Source organism: Molothrus aeneus, chromosome 13, assembly GCF_037042795.1.
Source record: "Molothrus aeneus isolate 106 chromosome 13, BPBGC_Maene_1.0, whole genome shotgun sequence".
Lineage (NCBI taxonomy): Eukaryota > Metazoa > Chordata > Aves > Passeriformes > Icteridae > Molothrus > Molothrus aeneus.
The window spans coordinates 1,707,432-1,727,570 of record NC_089658.1 but is presented as its reverse complement, the minus strand read 5'-3'; the positions used below and the strand labels follow the sequence as shown (position 1 = coordinate 1,727,570).

At 47.5% G+C, this 20,139-nt stretch overlaps 1 protein-coding gene and 1 long non-coding RNA gene across 3 annotated transcripts in view; both read right to left on the bottom strand.

The window, feature by feature from the left end:
• Positions 1 to 13,351, bottom strand: part of ZNF592 (zinc finger protein 592) — a 37,449-nt gene extending 24,098 nt beyond the window's left edge. For both annotated transcript variants that reach the window (XM_066558918.1, XM_066558920.1), the window contains exons 1-2: positions 13,274 to 13,351; positions 7,287 to 9,589 (exon numbers count right to left, since the gene is read on the bottom strand). In XM_066558918.1, coding sequence (XP_066415015.1) covers positions 7,287 to 9,581 — 2,295 coding nt within the window. In that variant the 5' untranslated portion in view covers positions 9,582 to 9,589; positions 13,274 to 13,351. The remainder of the gene's footprint in view (positions 1 to 7,286; positions 9,590 to 13,273) is intronic.
• Positions 13,352 to 15,832: 2,481 nt separating this feature from the next.
• Positions 15,833 to 18,516, bottom strand: LOC136562195 (uncharacterized). Its single transcript, XR_010784479.1, has 2 exons — positions 17,530 to 18,516; positions 15,833 to 16,899 (listed from the first exon to the last, which is right to left on the bottom strand). It is a non-coding gene; the product is annotated as an uncharacterized lncRNA (long non-coding RNA).
• Positions 18,517 to 20,139: the final 1,623 nt, after the last annotated feature.

Genomic DNA, 20,139 nt, shown 5'->3' with positions numbered 1-20,139 from the left:
GCTAAAATGATCACATAGTGGATTAAATGACTTTTCACATCCACATTCTCAAGTCAAGTGTGGGTCAAGTGTGACCCCATATGCTACATGGGACACATTCCGTCTCTTTTCTTACAGTGAGATGTTAAAGGCCTCTGCTCTTTCCTTCATCCTGCAGGGACACTTTCCACTAGAGCAGGTTGCTCCAAGCCCTGGCCAATCTGGCCTTGAACACTTGCAGGGATGCAGCAGCCACAGTTTCTCTGGTTGGAGATTGTGATTATTGCCCATGGTGTTTGCAGCATTAGACACTTCAGAGGGCACCTTCTCCTCACAGCAGGACAGAGCAGGACAGAGCATCAGCACCACCTGGGCCCTGTCACCCACAGAGCTGTCCACTCACAGCTCCAGCTTGCCTGGGGCAGCATCAAAGGCGCCCAGCTGGCAGAAGAATGCAGGAGCAAGACTCCTCCTTTTAGTGCCAGCAGACACCAGCTTCCAGCCCCATCTCCATCCCACCAGGACAACCCCTCTGTCTCCAGCCATCCCCTCCTCCTCACTCTCAGCCTCCAGTTCACAGCCCTGCTCTTTATCCTCTTCCCTCCAGCTGCTCCCAGTCCTCTGGGGCCTGCAGGACCACCAGGACCAGGCATGGGTGGGGAAGGAGGAGAGGGTGGGATTGCTGCCTCATGGCAACAGATCACAAATGATTTAAGCAGACCATGGAGCCACACCCTGGCTTTTCTTCCTCACCAGCCTCTCCTCCTCATCCTCTGCTCTGGTTTGGCCTTGGGTGCAGGCTCTGCTATCCTGCCACTTTGCCTTCTCTCCCAGCAGTTCCATTTCCCCAACATGCTTTCATCACAACATCTTCCATCCCTTTGCTTCTACAAAATCCACAGGGAAAATTTCCATAAAAAACAAAACCCATCCTCACTAGTACCAAAGGACTGCATTCATCACTCTTGGTTTGGGACAGGGAGAAAACAGTGCTTTATGGGGCCAAGGGATTTTTTTGCTGATTTTCAACCCTCTGGTTTTCTAAATTAAAACATGAACTTGAAGGGGGGAAGGAAGAGAAAAATAGGAAAAATACAGCTGCTGCCTTTCTTTTTTTGCTGTTGGGAAATTATCAGGGCAGCATGTGGTTCTACTAGCTCCTGGCAAGTTTTATCCAATAAATTACAAAGCATTGATTTAAGACAGGGAAGGAAGAAGAAAAAGAAAAGGCAGCAATAAAATTGCTTTTAAATTACTTGTGTAGGTGGTACATAAACAGGACACATCACAACTCATTGAAAAATTCTTATTGGACAAAAAAAAAAAAAGAGAAGAAAAAAAGTAAGGAGAACAAAAGGTTCAAGAAAATTCAGAGGTCCTGAGTTTATGTTCTGTACTTTATTAGAGTTAGTATCTACCTTGGTGGATTTTGGGTGGTCAAGTCAAATAAGAAAAGAAAAGAAAAAAGGATTAAACATCTCTGGTTACCAGTAGATAGACAATTATGCCCAAGAGGGTCAGGAAGTACTTTTAATTCTTGCACATGTTATTGTGGTCTTTCCTTGCCAAGAAAACAAATAAGCTCTGTCTCAAAACTAGTTTGTACCTTTTGTTCCGTTACTTCTGCTGCAAAGCTCTTCCAGAGTTCATTCCTGTGATGATCACAGACTGTCCTCTGATTTTCTACATCAATCTATTTCAGTCTGTTTTGCATCATTACTGCCCCTAAATTAAAAAGCTCCTTTCTACAAAGATCACAGCAGATACAGGGTGAGAGTGGATCCAGAGAACACCCTGTCATGAAAAGTACACCCCAAATGCAGACACCAGGAGCTGCATGGGCTTTGTTCCTCTCCTGTAATCTGAGCCCTGAAAACTGTCTGATGCTGATGAACTGCCCAGAGCAATTCCTGTGAGTACAGGAAGTACTTCTTGAGGGCAGATTTAGTTTCTGGTGGAGAAATAAAGTGCCACTATACTCAGCTTAATCCTTTGTCTGCTTCAGTGCTGAAGGACACCCACCCACCCTCATTTACCAGGCCTTTGCCAAGCTAAACTCATAAAGAGGTTTTAATTTCCTCTTAAGAGATCATGTTTCCATTTCTGGTCATTCTTCCCTCAGTTACTCCAATCTATCCTGATAAACAAAACAATACACTCCTCTCCAACTTGGTTATTTCTAGCACGAGGGAGCAGCATCACCACAGCCCTGACTGGTGCTGCAGATTCACAGAAGTCTCCTGCACAGTTGTGTCACCTCAGTCATTCAAAGAGTTTGGCAGGACCAAAAATCCTGCCTTTGGTTGCTTTTCATACCATTACCATTGCTATTCAGTCATAAATATAATCTAGAACCTCCTGTAAAATATTCCCCATTTTCCATGACTTCTTACTTTGTTAGTTTGGTTCAGCAAATTTTTTAACACAGTCATCCTACAAGGTCTCCTTAACACAAATATTAACTCCACAGATACTTAAAACCATCCCTCAGGAGGATCTCATAAAAACCTGATCCCAGCTGCAATTATTTCTGGGAGTTTACCTGATTCTGCTCCAATCTCACAATCCAACTTCTCCACTATATTCATTCTTCATGCAGTACTCTAACAACCATCTCATTGAACATCAAGGAGATGAGGATAAACTCATTTCTCCAAAAACAAAGATTAATTTGGCATAAACTACACCTACTTATATATCCTTCCCTGCCTCACCCCTCAAAAATCTTGCTCTAGAACACATCACTGTAATCACACCAAAGAGACCTGAAGTTACATGGAACATCTGCTACCACCTCTTCAACATCTTGACAAGTATAATGCCTACACAGAGCACAGCTTCTGGTTTGAACAAATCCAACCTGCCAGTTATTCAAATTCCCATACTGCTTCCTTCTTGCAGTTCAGCAATGGAAAAGCAACACACAGGTCCCACTGAGCAGCTTGATTCACAAGCTTGAAAAAACTGCAGAATTGGCCTCACTAGTTGCCAAAAAAAGGCATTAAGATGATCCATTCAAAACATACATCTAATAAATGCAGTTCTTTATGTTTCTGAAGTGGATTATTCAAGCCTGTATCCTCCCTGCAAGCCATGGAGATCCCATCCCACCAGAGAATTCAGCTGGGAGGAACTGCCTTCATCCTACACATATTCTGTACCAAAATAAACTCTGCTGTGCTCTGAGCAACTGCAATCATGTACATGTTTAAAAATACAACATTAAGGTCAAGCTCTCCATCATTTTTTTAAAGGTCTTTCCTTTAGAAAACCACAGCACCTTCTCAACCACATCATCATCCCCCTCTCCCTCCTCCACCCACTTGCTCCAAATCTCCTCCTTTCCCTGCTGTTTAGACAACATCACTATCTTTCTTCCTTCCTGCAATAGAATTGTGACCCAGCCATGTCACTCACATTTTGGCCACACCTAGGAAAGTAATTTACAGTTATCCATCCTATTTATGCAGGATTTACCCACAGCCATGTAGGAGTGTAACACCAGGTATTTCCCAAACCATCATCTGGAAGAAAGAGAAAAACCAACAATCTCCTTTCAAGCAGCTCTGGGAAACCTGAAAATGTCAGAGTAATTCCCAAAGTCATGGTAAGAAATTCCAATTGAAGTGAAAAGTCTTCAGTATCAGCACAGGGTAAGTTTTCTCATGGAGCAGAGACAGCTTAGGCTCTTCCCCCTCTCCAATCCAATCATTCCTGCCTCTTATCACAGGGTGCTTGTCCTTCAGCTTCTGGGTAACTGGAAACACCATTGTGAAAAATAATCCTCTCCTGCTCTTTCTTTTCTTCATCAGCCCCATTGGATCAGCCCTTCCTTCTGAGCAAGGTGCCACACCAAAGCCATGTCCAAAACAGTTTTTGAGTTAAAGGCACCATAATTGAGCACTTCAAAGCCTGTTTGGTCTCACAAGTTACAGTCACAGCAGATGTGCATCCAGATTTGGTGTCATTTAACAGAAAAGCTTCCAAGAACATGGATCAAAAATCACCTGGCTTATTTTCCACAGCTCTCCACCTCCTAGTACAAACCCAGGTGCTGTGGATAAATTGCTTTTACCCTTTCCCTTCAGTTGCTCTTTCCATTATACATTCATCTACCCTTTCCAAGCATCCCCATTTTTTAGGGATAATCCAGTACCAAGCATCTGAATAGTCACAGATTAAAAGCTTTAGGCCATAATACAAAGGGGACCTGCCCTGCTACTTCTGGAAGCTCCTTAGAAGGCATAAATCAATCCAAGTCTTTCTGTGGAAAGCATCAGTACTTCCTAGTTTGTCAGTGAGGCATGGTAAAGACTTTGTGCCTGAGTTCTGAGATTGAGTAAGAAATTAATTTGCAAATTTTTTTGTATTTTTTATCAGAGTGCAGTTTTTTGCTGCCTTTAAGAAACTATGACAACCACACCCCATACCACCACTTCTAAACCAGCATTTCAACACAGTGAGATAGACATCAGGTATGAAGGATGAAATACATAGTTTTTATTCAAAATGCACAAAATTATGCTAAAACTCTAGATAATTAGTCTCTTGAGATCTAGGGATGTGGTTCATAACCAGGTTTGCCTACAACAATTAATACTATTTCTGCATCCTGACAGATTTTCCCACCACTGCAGCTTGCTGTGGATCAAGCACAACAACTGCTGTGGACTGTGGTTTTAATTAGATGTACCAATATGTAAATCAACATCTTCTGCCCTGTGGACATAGTGGTTTTGAACCACTACCAGGGCACTACAATATGTTTACTACAGGTGTTACCTCAATGCCTTCCTCAGCAACCCAATTTCAGAGAATCAGAGAACACCAGACTGGTTTGGGTGGGAAGGGACCTTGAAGCCCATCTCATGCCACCTCCTGCCATGGGCAGGGACACCTCCCACTATCCCAGGTTGCTCCAAGCCCCATCCAACCTCACCCTGAATATTTGTGGGGATGGGGCAGCTACAGCTTCTCTAGGCAACCACACCAGAGCCCCACCCCATCACAGGGAAGGATTTCTCTACACCCAATTTCTACCACTGCAACAAAAAACAAGTGTACTGGCCCAACTCTGCAGAGTTTTTAACCACTTCTACCATGTCAGAAAGTGTTGCAAAATCAGTCACTTGATCCTCTCCTGCTTATACCAACACTTCTCTTTTTTCTCACCAAAACAGAAAGAACAACCCAAGGAATGAACTTAATGCAGAGTCAGGGGATCTCTCAGAAAGGGGTGGCCATGTTCTCTTATTCCAGGAGTTTATGACACCCATTCCAACAGCTTCACCTACAACCTTCTCACACCATGATTAACAGTATTACATTCATTAATACCCTATATGCAAAAACCTTCAGCTTCTCAGACCTTGGTGCTGCTGGGAGCTACACATGATGTGAAGGTCACCCACACCTTTTCCCTTGGACAGCTCAGAGAATCAGGGATCCCTGTGAGACCAGTGAATTCCACCCATCCTTTTACCTCTCAGCCCAGTGACATCAAACACCTGGGCTCTGGTGAAAGGCAGTGGGATGGTTTCCATCAGCTACTGCTAAATCCAGACACACCATTACAGGCATGGGGCACAAATGCTTATTTCCTTTAGAGATGTAACAACTTTATTGAAACAGATGTTCTGGGAACAGCATGGAGCACCACTGGGCAGCCTGCAGGACAGCAAATATACAGTGGAAAAGGACTCCCAGAGCAGTGCATGCATCCTGTGCAGTGTAAGCATGGGAAGATCTTACAGGGAGGAACTGGCTTCAGGAGCTCCAAAGTAGTCTCTTTTTCCAGTGCTTCTCTTCAGAAAAATACCACAAAAATAATCCCACATCTAGCAGAACTACTTGACATGAGAGGCGTAAACTCTATTCTTGGTTAAGTTACAGAATAAATTATTTGATTACAAGCTAAAAATACTTACTATCACACATTCTTTTCCTCTTTAAGGAACTCTTGAATTGATAATCCCACAATAGAAAAAAGGAAGTACATTTTTAATGTCACTGATTAACATTTTAGATCACTTTGGAGCACCCACTGTATCCCTTCTCCTGGAAGTTTTAATGCCAGACTGCTGACATTTCCTAAAAAAGCATTATAGCTGAAAAATAAGTTGGTGTGTTGACAGAGTGCAGTGCTCACTGACCTGCCTCAGGCAAGAAACCTGATTACGTGGCCACACTGATCCCTCTTGGCCTCACCATTTTTTACAATATCAAAATCATTCAGCCATAATCTATTTTTATTTTTTTTTGGTGGCTGATGAATTTAAGATAAAAAACTATCTAAATGAGACCACAGCAACCTCAATACTCCTGCAAGCCATTCAAGCAGCACAGGGAGGCTCTGGAGAGTGCAGGTGCTCTGACAGCCATGGCAGAGATGTGGTCATCCTCCCAAATGCTGGCATGGAGTCCTGGTTTTTTGCAGCCCTTGCAGTGGGAGCCAGCTCTGCTTTCACCTCATCCAAAGAGATAAGGAGAAGGGACTGCTCCTCCTCTTCAACTGCAGGCTGGTTAACACTTAAACAAGATTGACCATGTCTTCCAAAATAAAAGCCATAAACAAAGTGCATGGTCCTGGTCCACAACAATAATCATCTTCTCTTCATCAGGGGAAACCTAAGCTGGAGGTTAATTTAAGGGGATTCCAACCAGGTCCATAGAGGTGGTGGAGACCTGAGCAGGGCAGCACAGGAGGAAGGCAGGAAGCCACTACCAAGGCTCTTGAACCCTGCTATGCACCCACTCACCCTGGAGCACCCAAAGCACAAAAGCAGGCAGAGCCAGCCTTCCCTCCCACATACCACAGCAGGCCTGTCCAACACTCAGCTGACCACACCAACAGCAACAATAACAGCCCATGTGCAATGCATCACACGGAAGGTTCTGGCAGCAGCTGCAGGAAAGGCAGCACTGAGCTGTGCCAGAGCTCCTCCAGCCACGCTTACAGCACAAAAACCTGTTCCAGGTAACGCTCCACTGATCCTCCCCTACAGCTCTTCTGCACGCCTCATCCAAGGCATCTTTCATCTCCATCACCTCTCTCTGACACTCAAGGATCTCCATAGTCTCCTTACTATGCTCTTTTTACTGGCACAGGGTAGAAGGAAGGCAAGCAAACAACGTTAAACGTCTCTTCACACGCACGCGTCTGGGCTCATGTGCATTCCAAATTCTCCCCATAAGCACTTTTTTAGGCAAAGCAACTCATCTGCCACCACCATGTCTACTTTTCCCCTTGAGGACAATCTCTTTAAACTCGGAGAGATTTAACTAATAACATTAAAATGATGACTTACCAGTCTCTCATTATCTTCTGAGGTTCTCTGGTAATGAGCTGCTAAAGAAGTGTAATCCTGCTCCTGCTTGTTGCACTCCAAACACTTGGATCCATGACGGATTAGCCTCTGTGGGTCTGTGTAGAGAGGCAAGGCTGGCTGAGTGCTTGCAGAAATCCCTACCCCACCTCCTGAAGCAGCACTGGACTTAGGTGGAGGAGAGGATGAGAGAAAAGTCTGAGGAGCTGGAGAGGCTGAAGAGCTTGTAGGAGAAGGTGAAAACATTTGGTCTATGGAAATTGGTTTCATGAGCAGCTGAGAACACTGCATGATAAATCCTTTGCTCTTGTGATCTCGTGCATGTTTAAGCAAGCTACACTTATTAAAAAAAAGGAGCATAGTTGAACACTGAGTGCACATGACTTCAATGTGAACGCTTCGCCTACTATAGTGTTGAGTCAGGCTTTTCTCTAAGGCAAATGAGTCCCCACATTCCAGGCAACAATACCCAGAGGCAGGTAAATTAATACTAGTGTCAGGTGGGGGGCTAAGGTTTGGAGTATATATGGGCACTGGATTGGCACTGTGTAGCACTTTATGGAATGCCTCCATGACAACGGGAGCAGCTTTCTTGACTTGGTGCACCAGAGGCACTGACATCTGCGTCACCTGAGGCTGGTTTCGCCTCTGTGCCGATGTCTTCGCTGTAACAGAAGCAGCAACGCTGTGGGGGACCAAGTTGAGATTTGCCAAGTGCACAGCTTTGGGAAGAAGGCTGGAGGTGCCCGTGTTGGATGGCTGCTGCCTCTTGACCCCCACTTTGATGGCGCCGCCGCCGCAGTTTGGCAGTGGAGATAAGGACACGGTGCAAGTGCTGTTTGCAATATCCATTTTCACACTGTCTGAGTAAGGACTCACTACGTTTGACAGCTGGATAGCCACAGCAGCCCCGGTTTTGGTTGAATTCCTGCCAGCCTCACCTTCTGTAACTGCACTAGTATCAGGGGATGGGAAAGATTTGATAAACTCTTCGGCAGAAGAGGTTTCTGCAGGTGACTCTTCTGAAGATTTGCCCAACTCATCATTTTCTGGCAAAATTCTAGTTACAGTCCTTTTAATTTCACCGGAAGATGTCTTGATAGTCTTTATTCTAACTTTGGGAATAGCTGGTGGAGAGCCAGCTGCCATGGAAGGAGAGCCTTTCCCACTGCTGTCGCTGCACACGCTCCGAGGACTCTCGGGCTGCTTGCCAGCCTTCCTCACCACCTCCAAGGGGCTTCGGGGACTCTTTGGCGACTTGGGCATTTTTGGACTTCCCTTCGTCCCGTCTTTAAAAGGACCAGGTTCCTTGGTAAAATTTGGCTGATCGCTTTTTGGAATACACACAACCTTTTTGGCCTGAAGAGCTACTAATGCTGCCACACAGGATGACAGCTTGGAATGAGTTGGCTTTAGCCTCTGCCGAGGTGGGATGGATGAAGACACGTTTAGCTCGGGCACAGACCCCTTGCCATCTCCTAAATTGTTGTGAGGGAGGTCTCCAAACACCAAGCCTTCCCCAAGAAAGCTGTTGGTATCTAACAAGTCCTTGCCTGACTCTGCAAACCTCTCCACTGCTCTGTCTTGCTCTCTCCTGCTCATTTCCAGCCTATTCTCTGGCTGGCAGTGGATTTCTGTCTTCTGCTCCTTTTTACAGTACTGATCAAACATGCTTAATTCAGGCTCTGGCACCTTCCTAAGATGATCAAGGACTGAAGCCCCTGTTGGTACATATATTGAAGGTGGTGGAAAATAGGGAGTTTGGGCATGTTTGGGTTTATCCCCAATACTGTTCTCTTTGAATGTATCCTCAGGTTCAGGGCTGGAAATGGGGCTAAACTGACTAAAGGTTGGCAAAGGCTCTGACTTGGACTCGTCCAGTTTATCAGAGTAACCTCTTGAGCTGTCACCATTAATAAATGTTGACTCAAACTTGCCATAATTATGGACTAAAGCATGAGCCTCAGGTGGCAGATCAGAGCCACGAAAGCCATTGTGTAACAGACCAGTTGCAAGGTGATTCCCCTCCTTTTCTGCCTCAAAAGACTCCTGGCGACTCGTGTTCTTCACTATCACACTGACAACGGGTGCATCAGAGGGAGGCAGGGAGTGGGATAAGGACACATTCTCATCGATGCACATTCCTGATGACTTCAGGTGATTCTCATTCTCCTCCCCAGCTGATGGAATGGTCTCCTTAGCATCAAGACTAGTTGGATCAGGGATGTCAAAAGCAGCCAAGAGGTCATCAAAGTCAGGGGTTTTCATGTCCCCCATGATGAAAGCTACAATCAAAAGCACAAAAAATACTTTGTCAATGTATTTCCCCCATGGACAAACTTTGTAATACTCATGTGCATTGCCATCTCGTGTGACAAAAATCAGAGCTGCACAAAGCCTGGGGTGTGGGCAGAGCTGCTCCTCAGGGGTGCTTCAAGCAGCACAGTGAGAGACAGCAAGCATCCCCTTATGCCAGGATCCCCCAGAGCACAGCTGGTACAAGCATGACCTTTGAAACCACACCCAGCTCATGCAGGGGACATCTTTGGACTAATCCAAAGCCAGCCATCATCATGAGCCTCAACAGAAGGTTCTGAAGTACATTAGCAGAGAGGGTATTTTTTCTTTGGGTGGGGTTTTTGTATAGCTAATAGGCAGCAAGGACTGCTGATTTCTCAACAGATTGCCACATTTGAAGAATTCAGTCTTTTCTAGAGGAAAAAAAGCAGGGGCAAACAGGTGGGCCAAGAGACAGACTTGAAAAGTGAGATGACTCCCTACCCTGAGTAATTTAAATAATAGAAGTCTTCAGTAAATATTTCAATACACCAGTTCCAAGAAGGATTATCTGAAACAGGGGCAATCCTTAATTATGATGTGAAGCAAAAACCGCCCAAAGATAGAATAAAGAACTAAATATTCAAATTGAAAGATGAAATTGTGTTGCCAGCCAGCACTTTCTTTCTAAGCTCTTCAGAAAGGAAGTGGGGACTTGGAGCACTCAACACAGCAACCTACAAGCTCTGGTGAGATGCATGAAAACTGACAGCACAGAATTACCAGAACATTTGTGTTCTCTACTGTCAGGGATACTGGATTTACACTGATAACCAAAATATTTTCGAGTTGCTACAATACAGAGACTTCACAAACATTTAATGAGTCATTATTTAATATATTTTATTTAAACCCCAAACTTATGTGAACTGGTGCATGCTGTACATAAGGGAGGGGAAAAAAAACAAAATGTGTCAACAGAACCAGCAGGGCACCAGTTCCTGCTTGGCAAGGAGCATCCACAGGCAAGGTGAGTCCTGCCACACTTGACTTGGGCTGCAACAATGCTGCCAAAGCCAGCAGCAAGCCAGGGAGGCTGAGGAGGTGGCAGGATTCCAGGACAGCAGGGGAGAACTGGGAGCAGAGGTGCAGGCAGAGAGCAGGACCATGGGACAAGGCAAGGGGACAGAGAGAAGCCTTCTGATGGCTTCCCAAAGGGGCCTGATTTAAGGCTGCTGTCATTATTGACCATTCAGTTCAGAAGTTTGTCAAGCATCACATTCAAACCAAACAAAGCTCAACTCTTCTGGCCAGGCTGCTGGAATGGGGAACAACTCCTGGGCCAGGAGAAATCACTTGGAGTGGAGCACAGGGACACAGTGGTCTCTGAGCTTTAGACAAGTCCCAGAGGTGCTGCTTTGGTTAATCTACTGCAAAACACTCTGCAGAAATTTACTTGGCTTAAAGGTGCTTGCTGTGGCTGAACTTAAACTCCTTCTTAAATTAAACCACAAATATGAAGGTCCACAGAGGGCTATGCAATAATTTGCAACCACCTCCCTCAAGGAATCACAGCTGGGCATGAAATCCCTGGAAGCCCAAATTATCCACACACTCCACATCCCCAGCACTTGATAAGGACTTTGGAAACAACACAGATTACTGCACTTGGCAAAGGCATGGACCTGAAACTTCCCATTCCTTTGGGTGGGAAAAGTTGTACCAGCTGGGAGAGAGCGAGGCACCATGCAGCTCCCAACATTTCTGGCACACAAATCCTTCTGCAAGGAAGCCACTTCATTCCATAACCTGGCATGATTGAGTTTTGTACAGAGAAAAATGAGCCTGCCAATCACTCCTGACCTTCCCCTTCCCACTCTGGAACACCTCTCTGCATCTGTTTTAAAATGCAAGACAAACCCCTGTAGCTGCAGCATCTCAAAATATCCTTTTCTTGGATGAAATCTTGCTTTTTCAAGGATTTGTGTTCATCTTTGAGTCCTATAAAACACTGTTTTACTGGCTTTGCAATCACAAGGGCACAAGTCTCTACCTAAGTATTTCTCCACAGAACTGCATCTTAAACTTGCCATACACAAAGCTACACTTTCTCAGAATAAAGCAAGTTTTGACCCAGATTCTAGAGAATAAGTATCTTATCAACAGAAGTGATTATTAAATAACATACATTTAAACTTTTGACTTAACACTGTATACTTCTGATCACAAACAAAAAAAGGATATTAAAGAAAATTATGTAAACTAGCCTGTGAGGAAAGCTGAAAATGAAGACCTTTGTCCTTAATCTATCATTCTTGCCCAAAGGACTACAAACCCACACTTGGGATCCAATGAAAACATGGAGGTTGAGACTTGCAAAGCAGTAGAAGAGGTGAATAAAGTGAGCAAAGGAGAAGGATTTACGGAGTAAAGAGTGTATTTCAGTGTGCAAAATCAACCTCACTATATATACATTTCTTCAGGAATCAGGAAACCTGGAAGGCTCCAAAGCCATCCAAAGAAGCCCTGGGGAAGGATGTCAAATCCCAGGGCCATGTGCTATGGATAAGCTTCAAAGTCAAGGAGAGGCACTACAGGAGCCACTTCCTCCACTCACTCCTTACAAAGCTTTTGCTAGCAGTGCTATTCCCAGGGACTTCTGGAGACTGGGAGTAGATGCTCTGCAGCTTTCAAACTAAGGAGGAGATTTGAGATTGCCACTTAATAGTGAAGCATGAAACCCCAGTTACACCCCATTAAGGAAATAATCAGAGAACGGTTTGGGTTGGAAGGGACCTTGATGACCATCTAGCTCCAATCCCCTGCTGTAGGGGATTATTTATCACGTACATTGCCATTACTAAAAATTGGCAAATTTAACCATTTTAACCATTGGCAATTCCTCACCAAAACAGTGTACAAGGGAAAACACATGCCAAAGGCTGCTCAAGCCCTGCTGCTGTCTCCGGGAGGGGATGCAGAGACTGCATGACACCGGAATCCCACGGGAAGGCAGGGACGGCAGGAGCCGAGAAGCGCGGGGAAGGCAGGGGATGGGGCAGAGGCCGCTGTCAGGGCTGCGGGGCAGGCACGGGGCAGCCGCAGCGGGCGCAGGGCTGAACCGGAGGGCGGTTCGGGGACAGGCGGGACCCGGGGCTCTGAGACCCGTGAAAGTTTCATGAGCCCGGTGCGGCTCTCGGTGCGAACGGGGCCGCCGGGCTGGGGACTCGTCCGGCCCGTGGCACTGCCGCACACACAGAGCCGCACACCCACACACACATGCACACACACACCGCCCCCATCCCACGCCGTCCCCACCCGAGACAAAGGCCGGCCCCGCCGCCCCCCGCGCTGACAGCCCGGCCCGGCCCGGCCCCGCCGCACGTGGGCCGCCCGCCGAACTTAGTTTGTCCCGGCGCCGCCGGGCCGGGCCGGGCCGGGCCGCCGCGGGCACCGCAGCCCATCGGGGCAGGGACCTGAGGAACGGGGAGCGGCGGCGGCCTGCGGGCCGGAAGAGCCGGTGCGGGCGCGCAGGGCTCGGTGCGCCGGCGGCGGGGCCGCCCGCCCTGCCCGCGGGGCGGCAGCACCGCCCGGCCGCGGGGCCGGCGGGAGGGAGGGAGCGCGGGAGGGCGGAGGGCAGCGGGAGGGGCGGGCCCGGCGCGGCCGGGCCCGGGCGGGCGGGCAGGACTCACCCACGCAGGCAGCTCCTCCGGGCCCACCGGGCCCGCGCGGCCTCACCCCGCACCGGGCACCAACGGCCGCAACATGGCGGCGGCGGCAGCGGGTGGGGCCGGGGGCGGGGCGGGGCGGGCCGGGCTCGGCGGAACCGCCCCCCCTTCCCTTCCCTTCCCTTCCCTTCCCTTCCCTTCCCTTCCCTTCCCTTCCCTTCCCTTCCCTTCCCCGCCGCCGCTCTCCCTCCGGGAGGCTCCTGCCAGAGGCGTCCGCAGGCCCGGCCCGGTCCCGCCGCCCCTCACGCCGCCGCGGCCCCGCGCTCCCGCTGTTCTACGGTTCCCTCACCAAAAGCTGCCCCGGGAACGGCTCCCGCTGCAGCCCCCGCTCCGTGTCTCCGGCTCCTTCCCCGCTGTGTGTCCCACACCCTCCCAGTTGCGGTTCGCTCACGATTACACCGACGGACCCGCTGATCTCTGATCGAGGCGAGAGGGAAGCTGTGCGGAGCTCCAGGCTGGGGAGCCTCACCCTGATCCTGGGAAGGCGGCGGAGCCAATAACCCCCGGAGCCCTTTCCAAACACAGCGAGGACAAGGAGATGTCTGGGATCTGTCAGCACAGGTTACTAAGGGCTTCCATCCCTGATGCCTTCTGCATCGAAATTACCACAACGGCAGATTTATATTAGAGGTTAGGGAGACATTCTTCCCTGTGAGGTTCGTGAGGCCTTCATGGTTGCCCAGAGCAGCTGTGGCTGCCCCATCCCTGGAAGTGTCCCAGGCCAGACTGAATGGGGCTTGGAGCAGCCTTGGATAGTGGAAGGTGTCCCTGACCATGGCAGGGTTTGGACAGGATGGACTTTAAGGCCCTTTTCATTCTATGGCGAGTTCAGGGGATGAGGAGAGGGTGGTGGATATTGTTTGTACTCCACCCATGTCCAGTTCTGCGTTCCTCAGCACAAGAGAGGCATGGACATAGTGGAGAGAGTCCAGCGAGGTGCCATGGAGATGATGAAGTGGTTGAAGCACCTTTCCTGTGCTCAGGAAAAGCTGAGAGAGTTGGGACTGTTCATCCCATGGAAGAGCAGAGTCAGGGAGGGTTCTTCCAGGTCTGCAAATACCTGCAAAGAAGAAGGAGCCAGGTTCTTCCCAGTGGTGCCAGGAGCAGAGGCCATGGGCACACACTGATGCACATCAGGCAATACTTTTTCCCTGTGATGGTAACCACAGGCTGGCTCAGGTTGCCCAGGCTGTGGAGTCTCCATCCTTGGAGGTGTTCAAAAGCAATTGGGATTTTCTGAGCAGCCAGTATTAGCTGGCCCAGATGACCTCAGGAGTTCTTTTCCAACTTCAAGTACTCTGAGATGCTGTGAAACATTTTGTATCAAGGTGTGGACATGCACACTCCTATCATAACAAATCAACAATATTTCTTGAGGTTGTCTTCCTATGAACTGACATTTTAACCATCTACCCCCAGCACCAGGCATACAGCACTGCTCATACTACATTTATTTTTTATCTAGTTAAATAATTAATTTTTTCTTTGACATCATGGGCAAAAAAAGTCTTTTTTTCTAGCTGACACATGGAGCTTCACATCCTTGATTTCTGAATCAGTGTCATCACTTTTCTTCTTTTGGAGGTGATAGCCAGTTTCCAAAAACAAGCAAAAGGACAAAGGGACTCACAAACAGAAACATTTTCAAAATTGCAACTGTTACCTCTAATTTTAGCACATGTCTATGAAAACCTCTAAATTGTATCTAGTAAGAGAGAGCTGACATTTGTTACACAATTTGCTAAGAGCTGTCACAGTCCTGAACGAGTTGTAGCCTGCCGGAAAGCTGTGGTAATTTGAAGGATTGTGATAATTAAGAAATGTAATTCCAATGGGAATTTAGCTCCATCCCTCAGATGGCCAAGGAGGAGAGACAGCTCTGGAGTAGCTGGGGTCCCTTCCTCAAGACAGCAGATACACAAAATGCTCTAAGGAGAGTCTATGTCTTTCAGCATGACTTAAAAACTACATTCCTCCTCTTTTTTGTAGTCCAGTGTGGTGATTCGACAAATCTGGAAGCAAAACATCTTCCTCCTGTTTGTTTTTCTTTTAAAATTTAAATTTGTCCCTTTAGGCGCTTTTTTTGTAAAGGTTGTGGAATCCCCACCCCTGGAAGTATCCAAGGCTGGACAGGTCTTGGAGCACCCTGATCTAGTGGAAGGTGTCCCTGTCCATGACAGGGGTGTGGAATGGGATGAGCTTTACCTTCCAACCCAAACCAGTCTGGGATTCTGTGACTTGATGTGAAAAGCCAAAAGCTGTTGATCTAAGGAGACAAGGTACAGAGCAGCCCTCTGCACTTGGGAGGTGCTGAGGCCTGAGCAGGGAGCAACAGTGGTGGGACCCACTGGTGGCACCTCAGAGAGGGGAAACCCCAGGATGAAACACTCTTAATATGTGGGACCTTAACTTTTAATTCTTAACCTGCTTGGGGTTGTTGGTGCTTGCTTTTTAGCTGGAGGAAATGGTTCTTCCCAGGTGCCAGTGTGTTGAAAAGTGTATGGAGGCAGGCAGGCTGGCAAGGACAGTGAGACTCATTTTATTTTTAATAACAAACATTACAAAGTCTTGAGCATTCATGTCTAAGCAACTGTCAGTTTTCACATCAGAGATTCATTTGTTTCTGCCAGACGTCTGTGTTGTAGTGAATTACCTTGAGCTGGTTGCAAAACTTGCCTGTTACAAAACTGTAATTAATGTTTCAGAAACTCGGGGGAAGATTTGTTATTGGCAGGGTGAGTATGAATCCCCAGACACAAACATTCCTCCAAGATAACACTGTAGCCCTTGGGGTTACCTACACACACATGAAAAAAGGGGTGTAACTTAAATCAGGGTAATTAATTACACAGATGTCTTCTGTATACATTTAAAACCATTTACAGCTATCACTTTGGCTTTTTGGTCTCCCTCACTCCCAGGGCCTTCCCTCTTCATTGTCCCAAATTGGTTTTTCTATCTTTTTCCTTATTTCCTTCTATCTTTTTCCTTATTATATTCCTTATTGGTTTTTCTATCTTTTTCCTTATTTCCTTATTCCTTATTTCTATCTTTTTCCAATAAAAATATTGATGAGCTGGTGCATGTCTTCACTGAAGATCCCTCTGTACAACCACTGATCCACCACAAACACAGGAAAATCTGCCTCTACTCCACATCCATACAACTTGGAGTGGTTGTGATACTCTCTTGCAGCCATGGAGCCCTGACCTTAAATTCCTGAGTCAAATCTAAGAGAACAAAGCCATGTCTCCCAGTGAGTTTGGGAACAGGAATAAGAACCATAATGTGGCAAATCCCAATAGAGAAGGACTGTTTCATACCCTGACACAATTCTGAATCCCATTTGTTGGAATTTGGTGGATTCCCAGTTGGAGGCATGATGAGATTTCTTGCAGGGAGGTCGCAGGCAAACCCTGCTGAAATGCCAAGGATGCACCTTGCCCATATCAGCTTTTTCTGCTGCAATACCAAACCCATTCTACTACTCCACCAAAAGACCAGGAGAATAACTTCCAGTTTTCTTCACCATGAGAACTGCAGGCTCCAGAGCAGTGGGGACACAGTCCAAGGTCTGGGCAAGCAAGGACCTGTGGGATCTCAGCACATCGTTCCCAATGTTCAGAGATACCAAGAGAACCCTTGGGGGTCTCGAAAATCCTGGAATGTTGCCAGAAGTGTCTGGTGGCTTGATTTTGATCCATCCACAGAAATAACAAGAGTTTGAGGACAAGAGAATCACTTTAGAGTAAAAGGTGTAAAAGGGACACGTTTAGAAAGTGAAATATAGATTTTAAGGTTTTTTTGGGTACAGGGGGGTTATGGAGACAAGATGGAGGGATCAGGGCGTGTCTTGTCCTTCTTCTTCCTTCTTCTTGTCCTCCATCTCCTGTGGTGATGTTGGCACTTGGGGATTGGTTTATGGTGAAGGTGCACTTGCCAACATGGGTGAAAAGCATTGGGAAATAAAGGTAAATATTATGTACGTAGATATTAGTATAAAAAGACATGACCGCCCCGTGGGTGGTCAGAGAGTGCCTGTGACTGCTTGCAGATCAGACCTCTGTTGGGCAGACAGAAAATTTTGTAGATAAGAAATAATAAACAACCCGAAGACCGAAAAAGCTGAAGAGTCCAGACTCGTCCTTTAAAACGCGTGCCACCCAAGAACCACCCTACCCGTGTCGGGGCAGAGACAGACAGCCGAACCCGACAAGGACCCTCTGTGCAATCCTCTGAGCTGACAGCAGAGCCCTGGGCTCTGTGTTGCTCTGCCAAGAAGGGCTGACATGAGCAGCTCTGCTCATTTATGAGCACTTGAGGGGCTCCTCATGGCTGCTGTGGGATTCACAGGGATCCCTCTCCTTTTCCTGCTGCCTCTGAACAGACTCACTCCCACACTCCAGCCTGTGGCAAGAGAACCTTCTCAAGATCCTCTCCTGATGGAGCAATGTCTCCTGTGGCTGCAGTGGCTGGGCAGCACCATGGTTTCCCCACACATTCCCCAGGGGGACAAGGGCTGGAGCTGTTCTTGCTTTTGTGTCTCCACTTGTCCCATGTGATGGCAGTGGGACAGCTCTGTGAACCAGAGAGAACTGATCTAGGCTGGTAAACCTCTTCAGGGAAGGAATTAAACTTTGAATCATCCCTCATCATAGAATCATAGACTCATTTCAGCTGGAAAGGCTCTCTAAGATCATTGAGCCCAACCATTAATGCAGCACTGCCATGTTCACCACTAAACCATGTCCCCAGGTGCCACATCCACTTGTGCTTTAAATCCTTCTGGGGTGGGGACTCCACCACTGCCCTGGGCAGCTGAGTCAATGCCTGAACATCCTTCCAGTGAAGAAAATTTCCTTAATATCCAACCTAAACCTTCCGTAATACAACTCAAAGCCATTTCCTCTTATCATCCTGGGAGCAGAGCCCAAGCCCCACCCAGCTGCCCCCTCCTGTCAGGGAGTTGTGCAGAGCCAGAAGGTCCCTCCTGAGCCTCCTTTTCTCCAGGCTGAGCCCCTTTCCCAGCTCCCTCAGCTGCTCCTGGTGCTCCAGCCCCTTCCCCAGCTCTGTTCCCTTCCCGGGATGTGCTCCAGCCGCTCAACATCTTGTCATGAGGGGCCCAGAACTGCCCCAGGATTGAAGTTCAGCTTATCCATAGTCTGACAAGTGGTTGTGTGGGCAAAAACAAAGATTGAGGTACTTGACTCCCAGGTGGGATCCAGCTGGAGGGACCAGCAGCATCAAGCCACAGCCCACATTGCTCCTGGAAACTCTCCCGAGCATTGGTAAAAAAATTTAAACAAAACCTTGAGAAAATTGCAGGAAAAATAATTCCATAAGGGTTCTCTGCCTTAAACTGCCCGTAGCACAGTCCAAGCAAAATCAGTGCAGTTGGATCTTGAAAAACTTCCCCAAGAAAGCTCCAGAAATTGCTTTGCACTCTCACAAAAAGAGGGGTGGGACTGTAGATGCTGGCACAAGGTCACTACAAGGTACAGGTGTAGCTGAGGGGTGAGTGGGATGTTTATCCCAACAGGAGGAACAGGCAGCCAGTGTGAGCAAGTTTAAGGTAAGGTAGGAAAGCAGAGGTCAGTAGATTAAATTCTTCTGCTTCAAATTATCACACAGAGCTAGGAGAGGCATTTATCAGAACACATGAATATGCTTCCAGATATTAAACAAGGATTAAGGGCAACATAGCCCCAAAACAAGGGGCTAATGAACAGAAGCTAATTCCACTACTACAGTAAGGATAAAATAGCTCAGAAATTGAGTTTATGATGCAGAGGCCCCTCTCCTCACCCCCCCCCAACCTGTACCACTTCTTCCCTGGCACTTACATACCTAAATACCCTTCTTCATGCTCCTGGTTGTTGAAATGTCCTCTGGCACTTTCCCAGGTGCTCACAAGGAGCCCTGCTGATCCTCCCTGTGGCGTAGTTAAAAGGTCATGGGGGAACTGGGAGGCATCTGAGCAATTTAATGTGCAGCTGGGTGTGAGTGGGGTGGGTCCAGCCCCAGGCAGAGCAGCACATTCTCAGGCTTTATCCCACGAGCTGTGCTGAGGAGCTGGATTTTAAACTGTTCCCAATTTGGGGGAGAGGCTTTTCTTCATAACTAGGGACAAGAGGATAACTAGGAACCTGAGGATTTTTCTTCTTGCTCTCCAAACCTTCAAGTTTCTAGGAATCCCACAGGCAAAAAAAATCCTCTGTGTTTGTCTTCCATTTGACTTATTAATGCCATACTAATGTATTTGGGTCAGGAGCTGGGATCCACCTGAATGGTATCCCAATGCATGTCCCCTGAGCAAATCAGGGTGTGCTCTAGGGCACTCTGCTGCTCTCACTCCCTGGGTAATCCTTCCACCAAGCTCTCAGTCAAGGGAAAGACCAGCACCTTGCAAAAGCTGCTGAATTTTCAATTCGGTTTCAATTTTGTTAACACAAATGTCTTGGCTTCAACTTTGAGGGCACACGTGAGGGCAGAGCCCTCCACAGCTTCTGCAGGGGGATAAATGTGGACAAGTCAGAGCAGATTCAGCCTCCTGCATGTCCTGTGCCTCCTGCATCACTTCTGCCTCTGCTGATTGCACCTGCACCTCCTCTTCCTCCTGCTCTTCTCTCCCTCCTTGTTGCCTCTCATTGCTTTGGCCCTTGCTCACCTTTAGTTCTGAACCCTCTGCCCAAGGGGGCAGCCCTTACTGGTACCACACAGGACACAGTTCCACGTCCCTGTGAAAGACTTTCTGGAGACTGGCTGGAATTAATCAGCAGGAATTACTCCCCTGGAGAGGTCACAGCTGTCAGCCACATGTTGTGGGGCTG